Raw genomic sequence first — 20,416 nt, 5'->3', positions numbered from 1 at the left:
AACCAGGAAGTGACTTCTATTTTGAAAGCTCCATATTCCATAGCCTGCCTTCGCTCCATTTAAAGGGATTTAAACCAGATTCCTTTTCCTATCGCTTCCTCAAGGTGTCAACAGTCTTTAGACATAGTTTCAGGCTTTTATTTTGAAAAATGAGCAAGAAAAATAACATCGCATCAGGTGTTCGCATGAGTTTTGCTTGCGCAACAGAGCTTGGGCAGCCATCGTCTCTCCCTCTCCTACTGAAAAAGACAGAGCCAGTTGATATATTATTGATTATATATTTTAAAAACAACCTGAGGATTGATTATAAAAAACATTTGATATGTTTGTGTGGACATTACGGATACTATTTGGAATTTGTCTGCGTTGTCGTGACCGCTCGAGCCTGTGGATTTCTGAACATAACGCACCAAACAAACTGAGATATTTTGGATATAAAAATAATCTTTATGGAACAAAAGGAACATTTGTGTAACTGGGAGTGTCGTGAGTGAAAACATCCAAAGATGATCAAAGGTAAGCGATTAATTTTATTGCTTTTCTGATTTTCGTGACCAAGCTACTTTGATGCTAGGTGTTCATAATGTTTTGTCTAGTGATCAATAAACTTACACAAACGCTTGGATTGCTTTCGCTGTAAAGCATATTTTCAAAATCTGACACGACAGGTGGATTAACAAAATGCTAAGCTGTGTTTTGCTATGTTCCACTTGTGATTTCATGAATATAAATATTTTTAGTAATATTATTTGAATGTGGCGCTCTGCAATTAAGCGGTTGTTGATGACAACAGGTAAACTGTGATATAACTAAAGAGTTAATCAGGGTGATTTCTCCACAAATAGACAGGTAAAACACATTATGTTTTAATACACTCTGATAAACAATATGTTACACCAAACAATATTAACACACAAGGCCAAATAAAAGTAATGTTTACAAAATAAATCCACCCCAGCAACATATTTACAAATAGGAGAGATCAAGAGGCATCATTAACAAGTCATCCACCTCCTCCTGAAGTGCATCAGCTTTCTCATTCAACAGCATCTGAAACAAAGGAAGACTTCAAAAAAGGACAATGATCATAGTCACGTCTCATCACAATCCCTTTTTCTACGACATTCAATGTTTTTATTTATTCTATATGGATTTAGGACGTAAACAGCGCAATTGTGTGTGTGTGTGTGTGCGTAAGCATTTGACAACAGTCATACTTTTGCAGAAGCAACAATCTGATTGGCTTGTTTCTTGAAGAGGTTCTCCAAAGTCTTGACAAGAACGTTTGGGTCAGCGTTGGCCAGGTCAGCCAGTGTCTTATATCCGGCGTTGTACAGTTGCTTGGCTCTTCCCTGTCAAAAGCAAATAAAGGGTTACAGCATGCAAAAATACTTCTGGAACAATGCCTGCATACCTTGGCTAGGACAATTATAACTGGATACCTAAGATGTGGATATGTTTTTTGGGGCGTTTTGTTGACAGGTAAGTAGGACATTGTCACCATTTTGAGGATGATATAATGCCAATAAAATGAATAGAGATTTTTTTTAAAGTCTGACCTCCATGACTCCCGCTACCTCCATGAAAGGGATGAGCTCGGCCTGGACACAGTAGGTCAGCCTGCGAGTCAGCTCAGTCAGGAGAGCGTTGAAGGGCCAGAACTCCTCCAGCTCCTGATAACAGAGAGAGGACACAGTGAGATCAGTGGGGTCAAAATGGAAGGCAAAGAGCAGATAAAACTTAAGAGCTATTCTTAGTACTGAGAAGTGTTTGCAGTAACCCAAAACCCTATTACACTGAGGTGAAATCTCAATGTTCTTATGATAATCATGCATACGATATGGATCCATTTTCAGAGTGCCTCTATGAAACACTGACATGAAGGACAAAGATAGTTATATTTAGCTTGCCTGGTCCCCAATGACATACTCACTGAGTATATCAAACATCAGAAAGGCGCCGGAGGGCATGGCTGCCGTTTTACAGGCTCCTAACCAATTGTGCCATTTTGCTTGTAACTTATTTTGTACATAAATGTTTCTGCCACCGTCTCTTATGACCAATTCTTATGACCAAAAAGAGCTTCTGGATATCAGAACAGTGACTACTCGCATCGAGCTAGCTAGAGAAAGATTTTTTCTTTAATGAGTCAGAAGTGAAGGATTTACTGCTGATACCAGACCAGGCCCAAATTCGTTGTTCGCAAGAAGAAGAGACGCCGATACAGGGGACGCAGATCCGGGGGCCTTGTGAGAATTTGGCGGCAAGTGGGTAACCCACCTCTACCACCCGTCCTATTGGCCACCGCGCAAATACTGGAGAATAAACTGGATGAACACCGTTCAAGACTACCCTACCAACAGGACATTAAAAATGAATATCTTATGTTTCACCGAGTTGTGGCTGAATGACGACATGGATAATATACAGTTGGATGGGTTTTCTGTGCATCGGCAAGTCAAAACAGCTACTTCCGGTAAGACAAGGGGTGGTGGTCTGTCTATTTGTCAATAACAGCTGGTGCGCAAAATCTTATATTAAAAGAAGTCTCAAAGTTTTGCTTGCCTGAGGTAAGAGTATCTCATGATAAGCTGTAGACCACACTAAATACCAAGAGAGTTTTCATCTATATTTTTCGTAGCTGTCCATTTACCATCCCAAACCAATACTGGCACTAAGACCGCACTCAACAAGACGCAAGCACTCCGACGAACCATCAAATAGGCAAAGCGTCAAAACAGGACTAAGATTGAATCCTACAACACAGAGTCAGACGCTCATCGGATGTGGCAGGGCTTGCAAATTAAAAACTCAGCACTGTCAACTGTGTTTATTTTCAGCTAACTTAATGTGTAAATATTTGTATGAACATAACAAAATTCAACAACAGACATAAACTAAACAGGTTCCACAGACATGTGACTAACAGAAACGGAATAATGTGTCCCTGAACAAAGGGGTGGTCAAAATCAAAAGTAACAGTCAGTATTTGGCGTGGCCACCAGCTGCCTTAAGTACTGTAGTGCATCTCCTCCTCATGGACTGCACCAGATTTGCCAGTTCTTGCTGTGAGATGTTACCCCACTCTTCCACCAAGAAACCTGCAAGTTCCAAGATATTTCTGGGGGGGAATGTCCCTAGCCCTCACCCTCCAATCCAAAAGGTCCCAGACGTGCTCAATGGGATTGAGATCCGGGCTCGTCGCTGGCCATGGCAGGCCACTGACATTCCTGTCTTGCAGGAAATCACGCACAGGACGAGCGGTATGGCTGGTGGCATTGTCATGCTGGAGGGTCAGGTCAGGATGAGCCTGCAGGAAGGGTACCACATGAGGGAGGGGGATGTCTTCCCTGTAACGCACAGTGTTGAGATTGCCTGCAATGACAAAAAGCTCAGTCCGATGATGCTGTGACACACCGCCCCAGACCATGACGGACCATCCACCTCCAAATCGATTCCGCTCCAGAGTACAGGCCTCGGTGTAACGCTCATTCCGTCGGCGATAAACGGGAATCCGACCATCAACCCTGGTGAGACAAAACCATGACTCGTCAGTGAAGAGCACTTTTTGCCAGTCCTGTCTGATCCAGCGACTGTGGGTTTCTGCCCATAGGTGATGTTGCCGGTGATGTCTAGTGAGGACCTGCCTTACAACAGGCCAACAAGCCCCGAGTCCAGCCTCTCTCAGCCTATTGCAGACAGTCTGAGCACTGATGGAGGGATTGTGCGTTCCTGGTGTAACTCTGGCAGTTGTTGCCATCCTGTACCTGTCCCGCAGGTGTGACGTTCGGATGTACTGATCCTGTGCAGGCATTGTTACACATGGTCTGCCACTGCGAGGACGATCAGCTGTCCGTCCTGTCTACCTGTAGCGCTGTCTTAGGCGTCTCACAGGACATTGCATTGTATTTCCCTGGCCACATCTGAAGTCCTCATGCCTCCTTGCAGCATGCCTAAGGCACGTTCACGTACATGAGCAAGGACCCTGGGCATCTTTCTTTTGGTGTTTTTCAGAGTCAGTAGAAAGGCCTCTTCAGTGTCCTAAGTTTTCGTAACTGTGACCTTAATTGCATACCGTCTGTAAGCTGTTAGTGTCTTAACAACCGTTCCACAGGTGCATGTTCATTAATTGTTTAAGGTTCATTGAACAAGATTTGGAAACAGTGTTTAAACCTTTTACAGTGAACATATGTGAAGTTATTTGGATTTTTATGAATTATTTTGAAAGGCAGGGTCCTGAAAAATATGTTAATTTTTTTGCTGAGTTTATTACAGACTACAAAAGGAAGCCCAGCTGCGAGCTGCTCAGTGACACAAATCTACAAGACGAGCTAAATTGCTTCTATGCACGCTTCGATGCAAGCAACACTGAAACATGCATTGGAGCACCAGCTGTTCCGGACGACTGTGTGATCATGCTCTCCGTAGCTCATGTGAGTAAGACCTTTAAACAGGTCAACAATCACAAGGATGAAGGATTACCAGGACGTGTACCCAGTGTTGTCACTGATATTTTCAACCTGTCCCTGTCTGAGTCTGTTATACCTACAGTTGAAGTCGGAAGTTTACATACACCTTAGCCAAACACATTTAAACTCAGTTTCACAATTCCTGACATTTAATCCTAGTAAAAAGTAATTGTCTTAGGTCAGTTAGGATCACCACTTTATTTTAAGAATGTGAAATGTCAGAGTAATAGTAGAAAGCTTAAATGTATTTCATCACATTCCCAGTGGGTCAGAAGTTTACACTCAATTAGTATTTGGTAGCATTGCCTTTAAATTGTATAACTTGGGTCAAATGTTTTGGGTAGCCTTCCACAAGTTTCCCACAATACATTGGGTGAATTTTGGGCCATTCCTCCTGACAGAGCTGGTGTAACCGAATCAGGTTTGTAGGCCTCCTTGCTCTCACACACTTTTTCAGCTCTGCTCACAAATTTTCAATAGGATTGAGGTCAGGGCTTTGTGATGGCCACTCCAATACCTTGACTTTGTTGTCCTTCAGACATTTTTCCACAACTTTGGAAGTATGCTTGGGGTCATTGTCCATTTGGAAGAACCCTTTGCAACCAAGCTTTAACTTCCTGACTGATGTCTGAGATGTTGCTTCAATATATCCACACCATTTTCATCCCTCGTGTTGCCATCTATTTTGTGAAGGGCACCAGTCCCTCCTGCAGCAAAGCACCCCCACAGCATGATGCTGCCACCCCCGTGCTTCACAGTTGGGATGGTGTTCTTCGGCTTGCAAGCCTCCCACTTCTTCCTCCAAACATAACGATGGTCATTAAGGTCAAACGGTTCCAATTTTGTTGCATCAGACCAGAGGATATTTCTCCAAAGTATGATCTTTGTCCCCATGTGCAGTTGCAAACCGTAGTCTGGTTTTATTAAGATGGTGTAGGAGCTGTGGCTTCTTCCTGGCTGAGTTGGCATTCAGGTTATGTCGATATAGGACTCGTTTTACTGTGGATATAGATACTTTTGTACCTGTTGTTTCCTCCAGCATCTTCACAAGGTCCTTTGCGGTTATTTTGGGACTGAGTTGCACTTTTCGCACCAAAGTACGTTAATCTCTAGGAGACAGAACGCGTCTCCTTCCTGAGCGGTATGACGGCTACGTGGTCCCATGGTGTTTATACTTGCGTACTATTGTTTGTACAGATGAAAGAGATACCTTCAGGTGTTTGGAAATTGCTCCCAAGGATGAACCAGACTTGTGGAGGTCTAGAATGATTTTTCCTGAGGTCTTGGCTGATTTCTTTAGATTTTCCCATGATGTCAAGCAGAAGCACTGATTTTGAAGGTCGGCCTTGAAATACATCCACAGGTAAACCTTCAATTGACTCAAATGATGTTAATTACCCTGACAGAAGCTTCTAACGCCATGACTTACTTTTCTGGAATTTTCCAAGTTGTTTAAAGGCATAGTCAACATAGTGTATGTAAACTTCTGACCCACTGGAATTGTGATAAGTGAAATAATCTGTCTGTTAACAATTGTTGGAAAAACCACCCCCAGGTGGTAAGTGTAGGCAACAACACATATATCCTCAACACAGGGGCCCCTCAGGGGTGCGTGCTTAGTTCTCTCCTGTAATCCCTGATCACCCACGACTGGGAGTGTGGTGCCAGGACAACAACCTCTCCCTCAACGTGATCAAGACAAAGGAGATGATCGTGGACTACAGGAAAAAGAGGCCAAAGCACGCCCCCATTTCATTGACAGGGATGTAGTGGAGCAGATCAAGAGCTTCAAGTTCCAAGTTGTCCACATCAACAAACTATCATAGTCCAAAACACACCAAGACAGTCGTGAAGAGGGCACGACAACACCTATTCCCCCTCAGGAAACTGAAAAGATTTGGCATGGGTCCTCAGATTCTCAAAAATTGCTACAGCTGCACCATCGAGAGCATCCTGACTGGTTGCATCACTGCCTGGTATGGTAACTGCTTGGCATCTGACTGAACGGCGCTACAGAGGGTAGTGCGTATTGCCCAGTACATCACTAGGGCCAAGCTTCCTGCCATCCAGGACTTCTATACCAGGCGGTGTCAGAGAAAGGCCCTAAAAATGCCAAAGACTCCAGCCATTCTAGTCATAGACTGTTCTCTCTGCTACAGCACGGCAAGCGGTGCCGGAGCACCAAGTCTAGGTCTAAAAGGCTCCTTAACAGCTTCTACCCCCAAGACAAAAGACTGCTGAACAGCTAATCAAATGGCTACCTGGACAATTTGCATTGAGCCCCTTTTTTTAACACTGCTGCTACTCACTGTTTATTATGTATGCATAGTCACTTTACCCTTACATACATGTACATATTACATCGACTAACCTGTACCCCCACACATTGACTCAGTACCGGTACACCCTGTATATACAGTGGCTTGCGAAAGTATTCACCCTCCTTGGCATTTTTCCTATTTTGTTGCCTTACAACCTGGTATTAAAATAGATTTTTTGGGGGGGGTTGTATCATTTGATTTACAAAACATACCTACCACTTTGAAGATGCAAAATATTTTGTGAAACAAACAAGAAATAAGACAACAAAAATTAACTTGAGCGTGTATAACTATTCACCCCCCAAAGTCAATACTTTGTAGAGCCCCCTTTTGCAGCAATTACAGCTGCATGTCTCTATAAGCTTGGCACATCTAGCCACTGGGATTTTTGCACATTCTTCAAGGCAAAAGTGCTCCAGCTCCTTCAAGTTGGATGGGTTCCGCTGGTGTACAGCAATCTTTAAGTCCTACCACAGATTCTCAACTGGATTGAGGTCTGGGCTTTGACTAAGCCATTCCAAGCCATTTAAATGTTTCCCCTTAATGTAATCCAAGAAACTGAAGATCTCGTACAACGCTGTGTACTACTCCCTTCACAGAACAACGCACACTTGCTATAACCAGAATAGAAAGAGCAGTGGGAGGCCCCGGTGCGCAACTGAGCAAGAGGACAAGTACATTAGAGTGTCTAGTTTTAGAAACAGACGCCTCAAGTCCTCAACTGGCAGCTTCATTAAATAGTACCTACAAAACACCCATCTCAACATCAACAGTGAAGAGGCGACTCCGGGATGCTTTTTTTTTATGTTGTGCAACGTGGCCTCCCACTCCTCTTTCTATTCTGGTTAGAGCCAGTTTGCTCTGCTCTGTAAAGGGAGTAGTACACAGCGTTGTACAAGATCAAAAGTTTCTTGCCAATTTCTCACATGGAATAGCCTTCATTTCTAAGAACAAGAATAGACTGACGAGTTTCAGAAGAAAGTCCTTTGTTTCTGGCCATTTTGAGCCTGTAATCGAACCCACAAATGCTGACTCTCCAGAGGCCGGTTTTATTTCTTCTTTAAATCAGAACAACAGTTTTCAGCTGTGCTCATAATTGCAAAAGGGTTTTCTAATGATCAATTAGCCTTTTAAAATTATAAACTTGGATTAGCTAACACAACGTGCCATTGGAACATAGGAGTGATGGTTGCTGATAAATGGGTCTCTGTACGCCTATGTAGATATTCCATTTAAAAAAAATACAGTATATATACAGTGGGGCAAAAGGATAGGATTTTTAATGAATTTATTTGCAAATTATGGTAGAAAATAGGGTCTTTCAGCGTGACAATGATCCCAAACACACCGCCAGGGCAACGAAGGAGTGGCTTCGTAAGAAGCATTTCAAGGTCCCGGAGGGGCCTAGCCAGTCTCCAGATCTCAACCCCATAGAAAATCTTTGGAGGGAGTTGAAAGTCTGTGTTGCCCAGCAACAGCCCCAAAACATCACTGCTCTAGAGGAGATCTGCATGGCGGAATGGGACAAAATACCAGCAACAGTGTGTGAAAACCTTGTGAAGACTTACAGAAAACGTTTGACCTCTGTCATTGCCAACAACAGGTATATAACAAAGTATTGAGAAACTTTTGTTATTGACCAAATACTTATTTTCCACCATAATTTGCAAATAAATTCATTAAAAATCCTATATACAGTGGGGCAAAAAAGTATTTAGTCAGCCACCAATTGTGCAAGTTCTCCCACTTAAAAAGATGAGAGAGGCTTGAAATTTTCACTTCAACTATGACAGACAAAATGAGGGAAAAAAATCCAGAAAATCACATAGTAGGTTTTTTAAGAATTTTATGTTAGCAACACATACCTACTGTAATGAATTAGAGTTGGATCCGTTTAGATTTGTCTAATGCTTTACTAGTAAACATGCGTTTATTTAATGGATTAGCCCATCAGAGACGAGTAAATATATAAATCTGACTTCAAATTGAGTCCAGTGGAGTAAATAGACTATTTATTCTATTGACAGTGATACAATTAGTTCATATTTGCAGTACCATATTTTAATATTTTAGATTCATTATATTTGTTATCAGCAAGTATTAAGATGTGTTATATGGAAATTTAACAAACTATCACTTTGAAAATCCATTAATTTTGGGAGGAACTACTGATCCTGCACCAACATTTAAACTTGAACAGGATGTGACGTCAGTGTTGTTTTCTTAACACAGCAGGTTAAAAATGCTTGCTGTCCGATCTTTATAATGAAACATTTCACGGCTTGAAGGAAAATATAAGAATGCAGTTTTATTATTGTGTATACAATTCATTGCTAGGGACAAAAGCACAATCATACTGACGTTTGTAATGATTAAGATAACCTAGTATTAGCTAGCCAAATAGCTAACCTCTAACTAGCTATGCCATCCATTGCTAGCTAACGTTAACTAGCCACATGTGTCCTATAAACTAGCTAACTATCCAGCATCCGACCCGTTTACTTACAGCTGCATTGGGGTCGGACATCATTCCTGTGTAGATTAAGAAACCACAGAGCCAGTGCTGTAATATTTGGGATAATGAGACATTTCGGGGTACAAAACATTTGTCATCCCTGGATTGATGTACATTTCCCAAACCATATATTTTTTTCCAGTTCCGCGGTGTCTTAATTTTTATTTTACCTTTATTTAACCAGGCAAGTCAGTTAAGAACAAATTCTTATTTTCAATGACGGCCTAGGAACAGTGGGTTAACTGCCTGTTCAGGGGCAGAACGACAGATTTGTACCTTAATCTACACAGGAATGCTGTCCGACCCTATGTAAGCAAACGGGTCGGATCTGCTGGCTAATATACTAGCTAGCTGGCCAGAGTAAACTCTATATTTGATGTAAGCTAATGTCTTCTTTACTCTTCTCGCAGAACAATGTCTCAGAAGTATCCCAGGCTCGTCTAATGTAGTCCAGAAGAACGATGAAAATCTGCATATGTAACGTTACTATTAGCTAGCTATCCATCTAGGAAGAGTGCACAAAGAAAAACTATATGGATGGAATAATTGGGTTTCGGATGACATTTGAAAATGCAAATATAATTTGATTCTTATGTACTCTTAGTGCACAAGATGTGACATTCCACATGACGAACATTAACGTTTTAAACAGGATTTGAAGCTGTCTCATTTGTTTACAACGTCTATGGCAACTATATTGTTGGATGGATTCACATAACTTTATGTACATTTTTATCTCCCCAACCATTGTGGATGGAGAATCCATATGAACAACCACAGAAGGGCTGCATTCTGTGACATCACAGTGGACTTCAAGAATGTTCAGGTCTGTCAGACTACAGTACATAATACCATACTGATGAGCAGAGATGCAATTGAGCAATGTTTAATTACAAAATGCATATAATCCAAACTTCTTTCCAATAGCTGCTGTCCTTGTATATAAATCCCCACACAGGAAGAATTTACAGTAGGCACGTAACATGTGAGAACTTCGTCAGATAAAGCTAAACATGTTCATATCACATCACCAGAGGCTGTCATGTCATTTTAACAAGGTGTTATTCCTTTCCAGGGCTGTGGTAAGAAACAGAGGGAGATTTCCAAAGCCATAAAGAAAGCTATGGGTAAATCATCAAATCACTCACTTTATTATTGACTCATTGACTGGTCTTGGGACAGAATATCATATGATCCAATACTCTTGGGTCAGCAGCATTAAGCAGAGGTTGCTCTGTGATAGTTTCTCTTTGCAAATGCACCATCACTACTTACTAGAGGGTACTGATGACATTGTGCGCTACAGACCTATTGCTCAAAATGACCATGTTTTGATGGTTTAGGCCTTTCTATAATAAATACTCATAATATTTTCCTCCGCAGGAGTCATGTCTGGACCCACATTATGAAAGATACAAACACCTTCGACAACCAGCACTTGGAGTAACTGTGTCAGCCTGTATTGGGAACTAGTGTAGAATATATACAGTAATAATTGTATTAAAATAATTCTTAATGTGGAATATTGCTCGTTAATCTAGTCTGAGCTGCTATGCTTGGGTTGAGCCATGAGACCAATAATCGTAACTCACTACACGTGAAAATAATTTTGTAATTATGTACAATTTCAGCAACAGCTTGAATATAAAAAAATTGTTGATAAACTAAAGTTATTATAATCAATAACTTGGACAGTCACTTCTAAATAAAACATGTTGCCCCTAAAAATAAGCTAATTGAAGGCATCCCTGCAAACATATCAAGTTTTCAGTTATTGATGGAGGACTGTTACAGGGGAATGTCACAGAATTTCCTATAATCCATACACAGTGACATTTAATGCAAAGTGACCATTCTTGAGCGGTCCTTTTGGTCCTCAGAAGACGGGGGAATTGGACACATCTAAATCATTTCCGTTCTGATTGGCTGGGATCAAATCCTCCTCGGTCTCAGACCCACTGACTGACAAAGACTCCTCAGTCTCCTCCAGCATGCCTTTCCTCCTCTTGGGCACCTCAGATGATTCACGAAGGGGACGTTTTCTCCAGGATGTACCTCCGCCTCTCCCAAGCCTCCCCTTCCTGGCTTTAGGGAGTGTATGACTCAGGATCAAAGGCAGTGTTGTAGCGATGTCTATGCCATGGTCAGTGCTGCAGCAGAAATCAGGCAATGGAAACCCCTGGAGGTTTAGAGCCTGCGTTTGGAGTAGAGATGCCCCAGGAAATAGTGTTTTGATGACCTCACAGAGCAGCACATTCTCCTGGGGCTGTGCCGGGGTGGAGGCTCCATCTGCTGAGACTGGAAACAAACGTAAATAAAATGTTTAATACACACAAGATAATAGATCAAGACTGATTCATCAATAGAAACAAAGGTTATACTTTCTCCCAGCTCTTGTTTCCTATCATTGACCATCCTTCTTAGATCAGAAACGTCTGCAAGCAGCTTCTCGACCAATCGTTCACTCTCCTCCACTTTCTTACATGCCATCTGTGAAAATAAATAAACAAATCCCAGGTGACACCATGTTTACCAAAGGTTGTACTGTACAGTCTTTTGTACATGTTTTTACATCAATCCAACTTACCGTCAGTTCACCCTGCAAGGTGTTGTTCATGTCATTAATCTCATCCACCTCATGCAGAGATCCATCGGAGGAGAAGAATTTAGATCTACACAGGGCAAAAAGTGTACGACTAGTCATACAGGTACCAGACAAACACACATATTACATTTTTCAAAGTCAATAGTGCCCAGTGCTGAGGCCCAGTAGTAGTACCTGTGTTTCCTAACAGCATGGTTGTAGTTGACTGATGAACAAGATGCAGAGAGTCTCCAGTAGTCCTGCTCTTCCAACAAACCCAGGTTGCTGACCAGGACAGGTACACTGCAATACTGACTAATAATAATATTTTTTTTTTTAAGGGATTTATTGAAAGGTGTTTTAAATCCAAGGACTACAGCAAGAGTAAAAAACAAAACAAGGATAAAACTACAGTATACAAGACATTAGGAATACCTGATGATTCCATTTGATTTAACTAGGCAAGTAATTTAAGAACAAATTCTTATTTACAAGGAAGGACAAAACCTCCCCTAACCCAGACGATGTTGGGCCAATTGTGCGCAGCCCTATGTAACTCCCGATCACAGCCGGTTGTGACACAGCCTGGGAATGAACCAGGGTCTGAAGTGATGCCTCTAGCACTGCATTAGACCGCTGTGCCACCCGGGAGGCCAGGTGAAGGCCATGATCCTTTATTGATGTCACTTAAAAATAGATTTTGTTTAGCCTTGATACAATTGAGAAATGGATTGTGTATGTGTGCCATTCAGAGGGTGAATGGGCAAGACAAAAATATTGAAGTGCCTTTGAACAGGGTATGGTAGTTGGTGCCAGTCACACCAGTTTGAGTGTCAAGAACTGCAACACTGCTGGGTTTTCCACATAACAGTTTCCTGTGTGTATTAATAATATTCCACCACCTGAAGGACATCCAGCCAACTATGTGAAGCATTGGTATCAACATGAGCCAGCATCCCTGTGGAACGCTTGACACCTTGCAGAGTCCATGCCCCGACTAATTGAGGTTGTTCCGAGAGCAAAGGGGGTGCAACTCAATATTAGGAAGGTGTTCCAAATGTTTTGTACTCGGTGTAGAATATATGAATATATAAATATATATACACACACACACATTTTTAACCACTTAAGCTAGAGCTGGCTAAGACTACTCACAGTGCAACACATTTTGATTCAAAACAGTGTGAAGGCCATCAAAATGTGAATGTACTGACCTGCCATGTGATCTGAAGACTGCATACTCCAGTTTGTGAGTGGAGCCTGATGTTGTGATCTCACTGGGTGTCAGTAGCAGAAAGACCAGCTCGTGATTGGAGAGTGCTCTCTTCAGGTTCTCGTGGACTACTTGCTCTCTGAAGGTAATTTGTTGATCTGTGTTTCTCCGCTGTTTATACCAACCAATCACATTCTCCTGGATAGGAAAGTCAAATAGAAGAAAGAGGGTGAATAAAAGTGTGCTTTGTTGGCTATCAAACAAGATGGGAAAGAAATGCAAACAACTTGCCTAATGGCACAGGTTCCTTTACTCCCTGGACTTAGTTGCAATACCACCATCTGTGACATCAATATTACCACGCTATCTTCTTCCACTTACCTCCTTATAGTTGGATAAAATGTGCCTTATTTCATCCTGGTTCACCTCCCCTATTCTATTATAGAAGCTAAGGGAGGTGGAGAGAAAAATAGATTTGTTAAGTGACATGCTTCCAGAAATTATCTATGATAGTACGTGATATACTGTTGAAATAGTTACACACACACACAGCTGAATCACAATGTTAAGAAACCTTTAGTCTCTGCAGTTTACCTATTGAGCTTGCGACATGATATGTGTTTCTGAATGTCTGGAATAGAAAGCAGGGTGAGACAACAGTCAGTACACACAAAGATTATATTATAAAATGTAAGTACACAGCTGATGACTCACTTATTGTATGCTCAAACTGTATGTTGTCGATTTGAGAGTCAGTGATGTTGCTTCGCTCTTCAGCTTTGGTCTCCCCGAGAATGAGACCTTCCTGCAAAATGTTATGAGGTAACGTTACATACATGTATACTGTCAGTTTAATAAAAAAAACTAATATTTGAATGAGTAAGCTATTTGGTCAGACCTATCTGTTGTGGTGTTAGCCAACTGGCTAACGTAGCTAGTTAGCTAGCGATCTAGCCAGCTACTTACCACATCAGAATCACTGTTCAAGTGCTGAAACATCAATGAACCAAGAACAAATCCGGAGACGCGAATATAAGAGTTCGAGTCCTCCATGCTTATTTTTGTCAGAAAGACAACATCAAAAGTGTTACCACACAAACATAAGGGGTAACCCAGACATGTCACGTCACACGGGCTATAAAGCTGAAGCATCCGTTTAGAACGTTTTCTCGCCACCAAATATGGTAGTGAGAGGAAGTTCAGTCGCGGGTAGTGGGAGAGGATGTGACGAAACTGGACTGACATTCTGCTAATTGTATCATCGATGAAACATCTGATCTCCAATACATTGTTCTGTCCCAAAACTACAATATGTTACGAACCCAGTGCACTAAGTTGAATACACTTGACGCTTTGCCAAAGTTTTAAAAAATGGCGTTGTTTAGAAGTAGTGCATTTGTCGAATTGCGTTAGTGCACACGCCCATTTCATTGCGAAGACGCTCCCTAACTTAAATAAGCAAATATATGCCAATAGGATCTCGCAAAGCTCGTGCTTGGCTTTGCCCACCTCCTTGCTTGTTCTGCCCACTAATGCTTAATTTCCCCCCACTGTAAACGTCACAGATAAACTATCTCGGATTAGTTATAAATACATTTGGTGTTACGATTGCGTAAAAACAGCGCTACCTGCAATTGCAGACGCATCGCTTTTTCTGCGCAGCTGAATATGCACGAAAGCTGAATTTTTTTCGAGCAACTCGCCAGTGGGGGAGTGGTTTTATTATTTCCACTAGTTACCACAGCCATAAAGTCAAAATGGCTACATTGTAAAAACTCACATAAAAAATAGCTTTTGGTCTTAATTTATGGTTAGGGTTAGGTCTAAGGTTACCTGTTTGGTTAATGTTAGAGTTCGGTTTAAAATAACTTTTTAGGGAGATACAGTGGTGTACATTACTTAAGTAAAAACACTTGAAAGTACTACCTAAGTCGTTTTTTTGTGTATCTGTACTTAAGTTTACTATTTATATTTTTAACAACTTTTACTTTTACTTTACTACATTCCTAAATACAAGTATGCACTTTTTACTCCATACATTTTCCATGACACCCAAAAGTAAAATTTGAATGCTTAACAGGACAGGACAATTCTCTAATACACACACGAATCAACAACCCTGGTCAACCCTACTGCCTCTGATCTGGCGGACTCACGAACACAAATGCTTAGCTTGTAAATTATGTTTCGGAGAGTGCCCCTGGCTATCCGTAAATACATTTTTTTTAAACAAGAAAAGTATGCCATCTGGTTTGCTTTATATTAGGAATTTGAAATGTATTTATACTTTTCCCTAAATATATTTTAGCAATGACATTTACTTGTAATACTTAAGTATTGTAACGACCCTGGGTTTATATGCGCCGAAATCGACCCTGCCGCATCTGCTCCCTGCTGTTTCAGTACAGTATATTTAAAACCAAATACTTTTAGACTTTTACTCGAGTATTATTTTACTGGGTGACTTTCACTGTTACTTGAGTTATTTTCTATTAAGATATCTTTACTTTTACTCAATTATGAAAACGGGGTACTTTTTTCAACACTGAGAAGATGCATTGTATTGTAGAAATAGGCGCGGTTTCTGACTTTGTGAATTTGGTAACTAGTGACGTCCTGGTTTTATTTTTTACAGCAGATCTTGTGCACTTTCCTGTGGCTGACTACACAGTTGGGTTGCAACCTGCAACCACTACCGCTACAGCGAGGTACAGAAGAATGGAAAACTCGTTAAGACAATGAAGAGGTCTTCAGGTTACTATTTCTCTTTAATACATTTGGAAACATTTCATGTTCTGCAGTCAACCTCGGATATGGTATGCCCAATAATGTAAGCTATTTCTAGTGCTTCTCGGCTTGGCTGTATATTAGTTAGCTAGGCTATTTCGGTGTTCATATCCCGTTTCAGATCCTGTTTACCTAGCTAACTTTACATAGATCACTACCTAGCTAGGCCCAGGTCAAACATATGAATTCAGCCTCCTCTATTATAAAAATTAAATATAATGCTTATTTGGAATGAATAGCTAATAAACGTTATGTCTCTCTTCTGTAGATAACTTGAACCCTATGTGCCATACCAGTGGATGACAGATCTCTGTGAGGGAGGGATGGATGACCTGTGGAGTATAACGACTTTGTTGCTGCAGGTGTGGTTCTCCGTGATGATTGGGCTCATCATGATACCTGCTATGTTTGGCCTCTCCCTGGGGGTCACTTCGGTCTATATTCAGATTCTGGTCAAAATATTGGAGGTAACTGCTGGAAATTCTGGAAGAGCTCAAATTCTGAAATTTCGGGAATAGCTCACTATTTTTTTCTTTTATTCTGAAACATGTTATTGAAGCATAACCTCATATAGCATCCAATAAAGAACTATGTTATATTCTTTTTGTGAACAGATGATTTATGAAAAGATCAATATTTTTTGTATAAATGCATTAATCGGATATTAATTTATTTATATTCACTACTATATGTAGGATATTGTTACATTTACATTTAAGTCATTTAGCAGACGCTCTTATCCAGAGCGACTTACAAATTGGTGCATTCACCTTATGACATCCAGTAGAATAGTCACTTTACAATAGTGCATCTAAATCTTAAAGGGGGGGGGGGGTGAGAAGGATTACTTATCCTATCCTAGGTATTCCTTAAAGAGGTGGGGTTTCAGGTGTCTCCGGAAGGTGGTGATTGACTCCGCTGTCCTGGCGTCGTGAGGGAGTTTGTTCCACCATTGGGGGGCCAGAGCAGCGAACAGTTTTGACTGGGCTGAGCGGGAACTGTACTTCCTCAGTGGTAGGGAGGCGAGCAGGCCAGAGGTGGATGAATATTGTGCTCTGTATACTGTATTCATGTTTCCCCCTGACCCCTTAGAACAGACTGACATAGTTCATGTTCAATGTGGGGAACGCGGGGCAGTTGGGCAAGATGCAGTAAGTAGAAAGCATTGTGTGTGAGGTCAGCTGAAAATAACTCTGTTCTATGGGCAGTGGGCCACCCTGCGGATCCAGAGAGGACACAGGGATCGACCCACTCTGCCCGTGCCTGCTCCGCTACCCAATGGTGAGTGACATTACATTCACTACCCATCGATGAATGAGTTCATGCTGAGGTCTGGAGGGACCCTGTCTGTGTAACTTATTGTGGATGACTATCAAACTGTAGCCTAATCTTTATTTTCTTCATTAACTTTTGTACTAAGCAGTTCTTTTCTATGGTTCCTATGCTGAATGATACCATTTGAATCAATACTCTTTAGTTTGTATTTGCCCCTAACTGAAATGTGAATAGCCCTGTGATAATTATTATACATCCAGTAAGTTGAGTTGAGTTCTGATGGTCTATAGGAGAAATATTTGAATTCAGCAGAACTGCATTTCAAACATCCCATTGGCATGTGGAGTTCTTGGTTCTGTTCTTAGAGCATATTGTTCTGTAGTATGAGGAGTTGAATTCAGCTCTATCTGGAAGGAGTAGAGTAGACCCTGTACATGTGACTGTGTGTCAGTGTGGTGGCTTATGATTGGTCAGCTTATGATTGGTCAGCTCAGCTGATGTGGGGTTGCGGAGTGGTCATCACGAGCTTCTATACCCACAATATCATAAATAAAGTCTGCCCATTTCTATAATTTATCTTCTTAAAAGTACATTTTAAAAGTAACCTTAACCACACCGCTAACCTTACGCCTAACCCTAAGATTAAATTAAGACCGAAAAGCACATTTTTATAGCCAAGTTTTACTTTGTGGCATAACTTCGGGCAGAAAACTGACTCTCTATGTGTAGCTTAACCCTCAACCCATGCTGTGAAATACTGTATGCCCCCTTCATCTTCTCTTCCTGGAAATATACTGTACAACGTTTGAAAGACGTCACGTCACCGTCTTCAGTGGAGCTATGTTGAGTTAAATTTGATACTTATTAGACATGTATATCACATTCTATTTTGAACTGCCTTGAAGATTCCAGAAGATTAGGTTTATACTGGGGACTTTTTGTAGTGTCTCTAAGTTGTCTATCTGCAATCCTACCCTATGTTGTTGAATTAACACTCAATCATGTTTTGATCACAGTAACATTGGCATTCTAAATCAGGGTTGACAGGAAACTTAAAAAATGACTTTTTTTATTTTTGTATGGAAGGACAAAAAGGTCAAGTCAATGCAATGTTATTATGCAATAAGATTTAGCAAACTATTCAGCAGCAGAGATGACAAAACCCACCATGCTTTTGTCTAAAACTCTTCTTCTGTGAACATAATACTAAAGCATATATAACTGTATAATCATGACACAAGCTAATTGTTAACCAGTAAGTTATTAGAAAAGTGTTCATGTTTTACTGGAACTGGGTAAACTACAGTACATCAATGCTGAGTACAGAGAAAATTAATGTAAGCTCAGTGCTCTCACTGGTACCTGGTACTGATAGGCTATGCCACAACAGTCTTCCCATCGCATTCCTCATCGGCATTTCCTTCTCTGGGATCTCTTTATACCACTAGAGGAAGAGAACAGATACAGGTAGATACAGTGCCTCAATTAGTAGGTGTATATTTTACTCTATACATACAATCCTTCTTATACATCCCCCACTCTACAGGCTTTTCCATCATATTTAATGTCCTACATCTGAAAATCTCTGACTATGCTACCCACTCAGTGATTTATCTGTGCTGTTCCTCTCTTCTCTTCCCAGGACTCATCCAGAGGGAGGGTGGCTCTATGGAACAGGAGATGGGGGAGCTGCGTCGGTATCGTACCCAGTCCATATCGAGGGGAGAGTTTGCGCTGAGCGACTCATTCTACTTCTACAGAAAGGGCCTGGAGAGCATCGTGGATGACCAGGTCACTCAGCGCTTCTCCTCTGAGGAGCTGGTCTCCTGGAACCTCCTGACCCGCACAAACCACAACTTTCACTACATCAGCCTGCGCCTCACCGTCATCTGGGTCCTGGGCGTGATCATACGTTACTGTGTCCTTTTCCCTCTCAGGTGGGTCTGACCACACCTCCCCTTAACTCTATCCATCTCAGACCAATCAACAGCCCATTTGTTCAGTTCAGTTTCTGTCAACTGATGTGGATTTATTGGATAGAGTGCAATTATTACTACTAATATTATTATTATTAAACACGATTTTAATGTTATTTTATTTTTTACATTTTTTTTGTTCGTACTTTCAGGATAACCCTGGCAATCATAGGGATTAGCTGGCTGGTGATCGGGACAACTTTGGTGGGGTTTCTACCTAACAGGAGGTAACGATGTACACAACAAAGGTTTTAAAGAATGTTTTACAACTTTCATAAACTGTGGTGATAGGAACATTGATAGGAACATCCAATGTTCCTATCTCTTATAACAGCTAGCTAGCTCAAGAGTTGATATACGGCTTGAGAGAATAGAATTTCCCTGGCTGTTACTGTACTTTGCTCTTGTGTTCTAGAGTGAAGAACTGGCTCAGTGAGTTAGCCCATCTGATGTGCTATAGGATCTGTGCCAGAGGCCTCTCTGCCACCATCCAATACCACAACAAGTTAGTATCCAGACCAAACTACCTAAAATAAACATTTAGGAAGTAATATTTGTATCAATGTTTTCAATTTCATGATGTCATTGAAATAAATACTTATTTTTTACAGAAATAATAAACCACAAAAAGGAGGAATATGCGTAGCAAACCACACCTCACCTATTGACATTGTCATTTTGGCCAATGATGGATGCTACGCTATGGTGGGTAACATGAACATGGCTGTGTCAACATATCACTGATTTTTGATATTGTATACATCACTTTTGGTTCTCAGCAGACTAGAGTTGTCATGCTCACTGTGTCCGGGTTTATTCCCAGGTGGGTCAAAGTCACAGTGGGCTGATGGGGGTCATCCAGAGATCAATGGTGAGGTCCTGCCCACATGTGTGGTTTGAGAGGTCGGAGATGAGAGACCGGCATGCTGTTACCAGTAGGTGAGACAGCAAGTAAATGGGAAAAGATGTCAGGAGATGCATTTAGTATGTCTTTTTCATCTGTACATTTACTCGGTTGTCTTCTGTGAAGTGAATAAATTGCTTGCCAATGTCAATTTATTGCTTGTATAACGATATACATTACCATTACTGCCACTCAATCTCCTCATACATTGTATTGTTTTCATCGTGATTAGTTTTGTCCTGGTTATTGATCTCCCTCCCTCCATCCTCTTCTAGATTGAGGGCTCATGTTGCAGCGAAGCGCAATCTACCCATTTTGATTTTCCCAGAGGGTAAGTCTTTATACTTTATTGTAGTGCTTATACTATGATTG

At 41.2% G+C, this 20,416-nt stretch overlaps 3 protein-coding genes and 1 long non-coding RNA gene across 12 annotated transcripts in view; 2 read left to right on the top strand and 2 right to left on the bottom strand.

Annotated features, from left to right (window-relative positions):
• Positions 1 to 844: 844 nt before the first annotated feature.
• On the bottom strand, positions 845 to 1,949 carry LOC118375604 (helicase POLQ-like). Its single transcript, XM_035762180.1, has 4 exons — positions 1,911 to 1,949; positions 1,560 to 1,673; positions 1,218 to 1,352; positions 845 to 1,050 (listed from the first exon to the last, which is right to left on the bottom strand). Exons 1-4 carry the CDS (start codon positions 1,947 to 1,949, stop codon positions 967 to 969), a joined length of 372 nt encoding a protein of 123 aa, XP_035618073.1. The 3' UTR covers positions 845 to 966.
• Positions 1,949 to 10,837, top strand: LOC118375609 (uncharacterized). Its single transcript, XR_004823855.2, has 4 exons — positions 1,949 to 2,476; positions 4,276 to 10,131; positions 10,381 to 10,432; positions 10,689 to 10,837. It is a non-coding gene; the product is annotated as an uncharacterized LOC118375609 (long non-coding RNA).
• On the bottom strand, positions 10,176 to 14,634 carry LOC118375607 (BRCA1-A complex subunit Abraxas 1). The gene is made up of 9 exons (XM_035762183.2): positions 14,069 to 14,634; positions 13,817 to 13,907; positions 13,697 to 13,733; positions 13,484 to 13,550; positions 13,104 to 13,300; positions 12,085 to 12,204; positions 11,893 to 11,977; positions 11,687 to 11,795; positions 10,176 to 11,603 (listed from the first exon to the last, which is right to left on the bottom strand). The coding sequence occupies exons 1-9, from the start codon at positions 14,345 to 14,347 to the stop codon at positions 11,182 to 11,184; spliced, it is 1,407 nt and encodes a 468-aa protein (XP_035618076.1). The 5' UTR covers positions 14,348 to 14,634; the 3' UTR covers positions 10,176 to 11,181.
• A 672-nt stretch (positions 14,635 to 15,306) lies between these two features.
• Positions 15,307 to 20,416, top strand: part of LOC118375608 (glycerol-3-phosphate acyltransferase 3-like) — a 38,530-nt gene continuing 33,420 nt past the window's right edge. Inside the window, exons 1-10 of one of the 9 annotated variants that reach the window (XM_052458162.1) lie at positions 15,307 to 15,340; positions 15,738 to 15,856; positions 16,158 to 16,356; positions 17,098 to 17,170; positions 18,807 to 19,101; positions 19,293 to 19,367; positions 19,556 to 19,645; positions 19,752 to 19,845; positions 19,964 to 20,079; positions 20,320 to 20,375. In XM_052458162.1, the coding sequence (XP_052314122.1) occupies positions 16,189 to 16,356; positions 17,098 to 17,170; positions 18,807 to 19,101; positions 19,293 to 19,367; positions 19,556 to 19,645; positions 19,752 to 19,845; positions 19,964 to 20,079; positions 20,320 to 20,375 (967 nt within the window). In that variant the 5' untranslated portion in view covers positions 15,307 to 15,340; positions 15,738 to 15,856; positions 16,158 to 16,188. Of the gene's footprint in view, positions 15,341 to 15,442; positions 15,933 to 16,157; positions 16,357 to 17,097; positions 17,171 to 18,806; positions 19,102 to 19,292; positions 19,368 to 19,555; positions 19,646 to 19,751; positions 19,846 to 19,963; positions 20,080 to 20,319; positions 20,376 to 20,416 lie in introns of those variants that run through there. The other 8 variants (XM_035762188.2, XM_035762192.2, XM_035762186.2 and 5 more) reach the window with 8 other exon arrangements.

This window comes from Oncorhynchus keta, chromosome 12 (assembly GCF_023373465.1).
Source record: "Oncorhynchus keta strain PuntledgeMale-10-30-2019 chromosome 12, Oket_V2, whole genome shotgun sequence".
In the NCBI taxonomy this organism is placed as follows: Eukaryota; Metazoa; Chordata; class Actinopteri; order Salmoniformes; family Salmonidae; genus Oncorhynchus; species Oncorhynchus keta.
The sequence above is the reverse complement of the archived record's forward strand: the minus strand, read 5'-3'. Positions and strand labels throughout refer to the sequence as shown.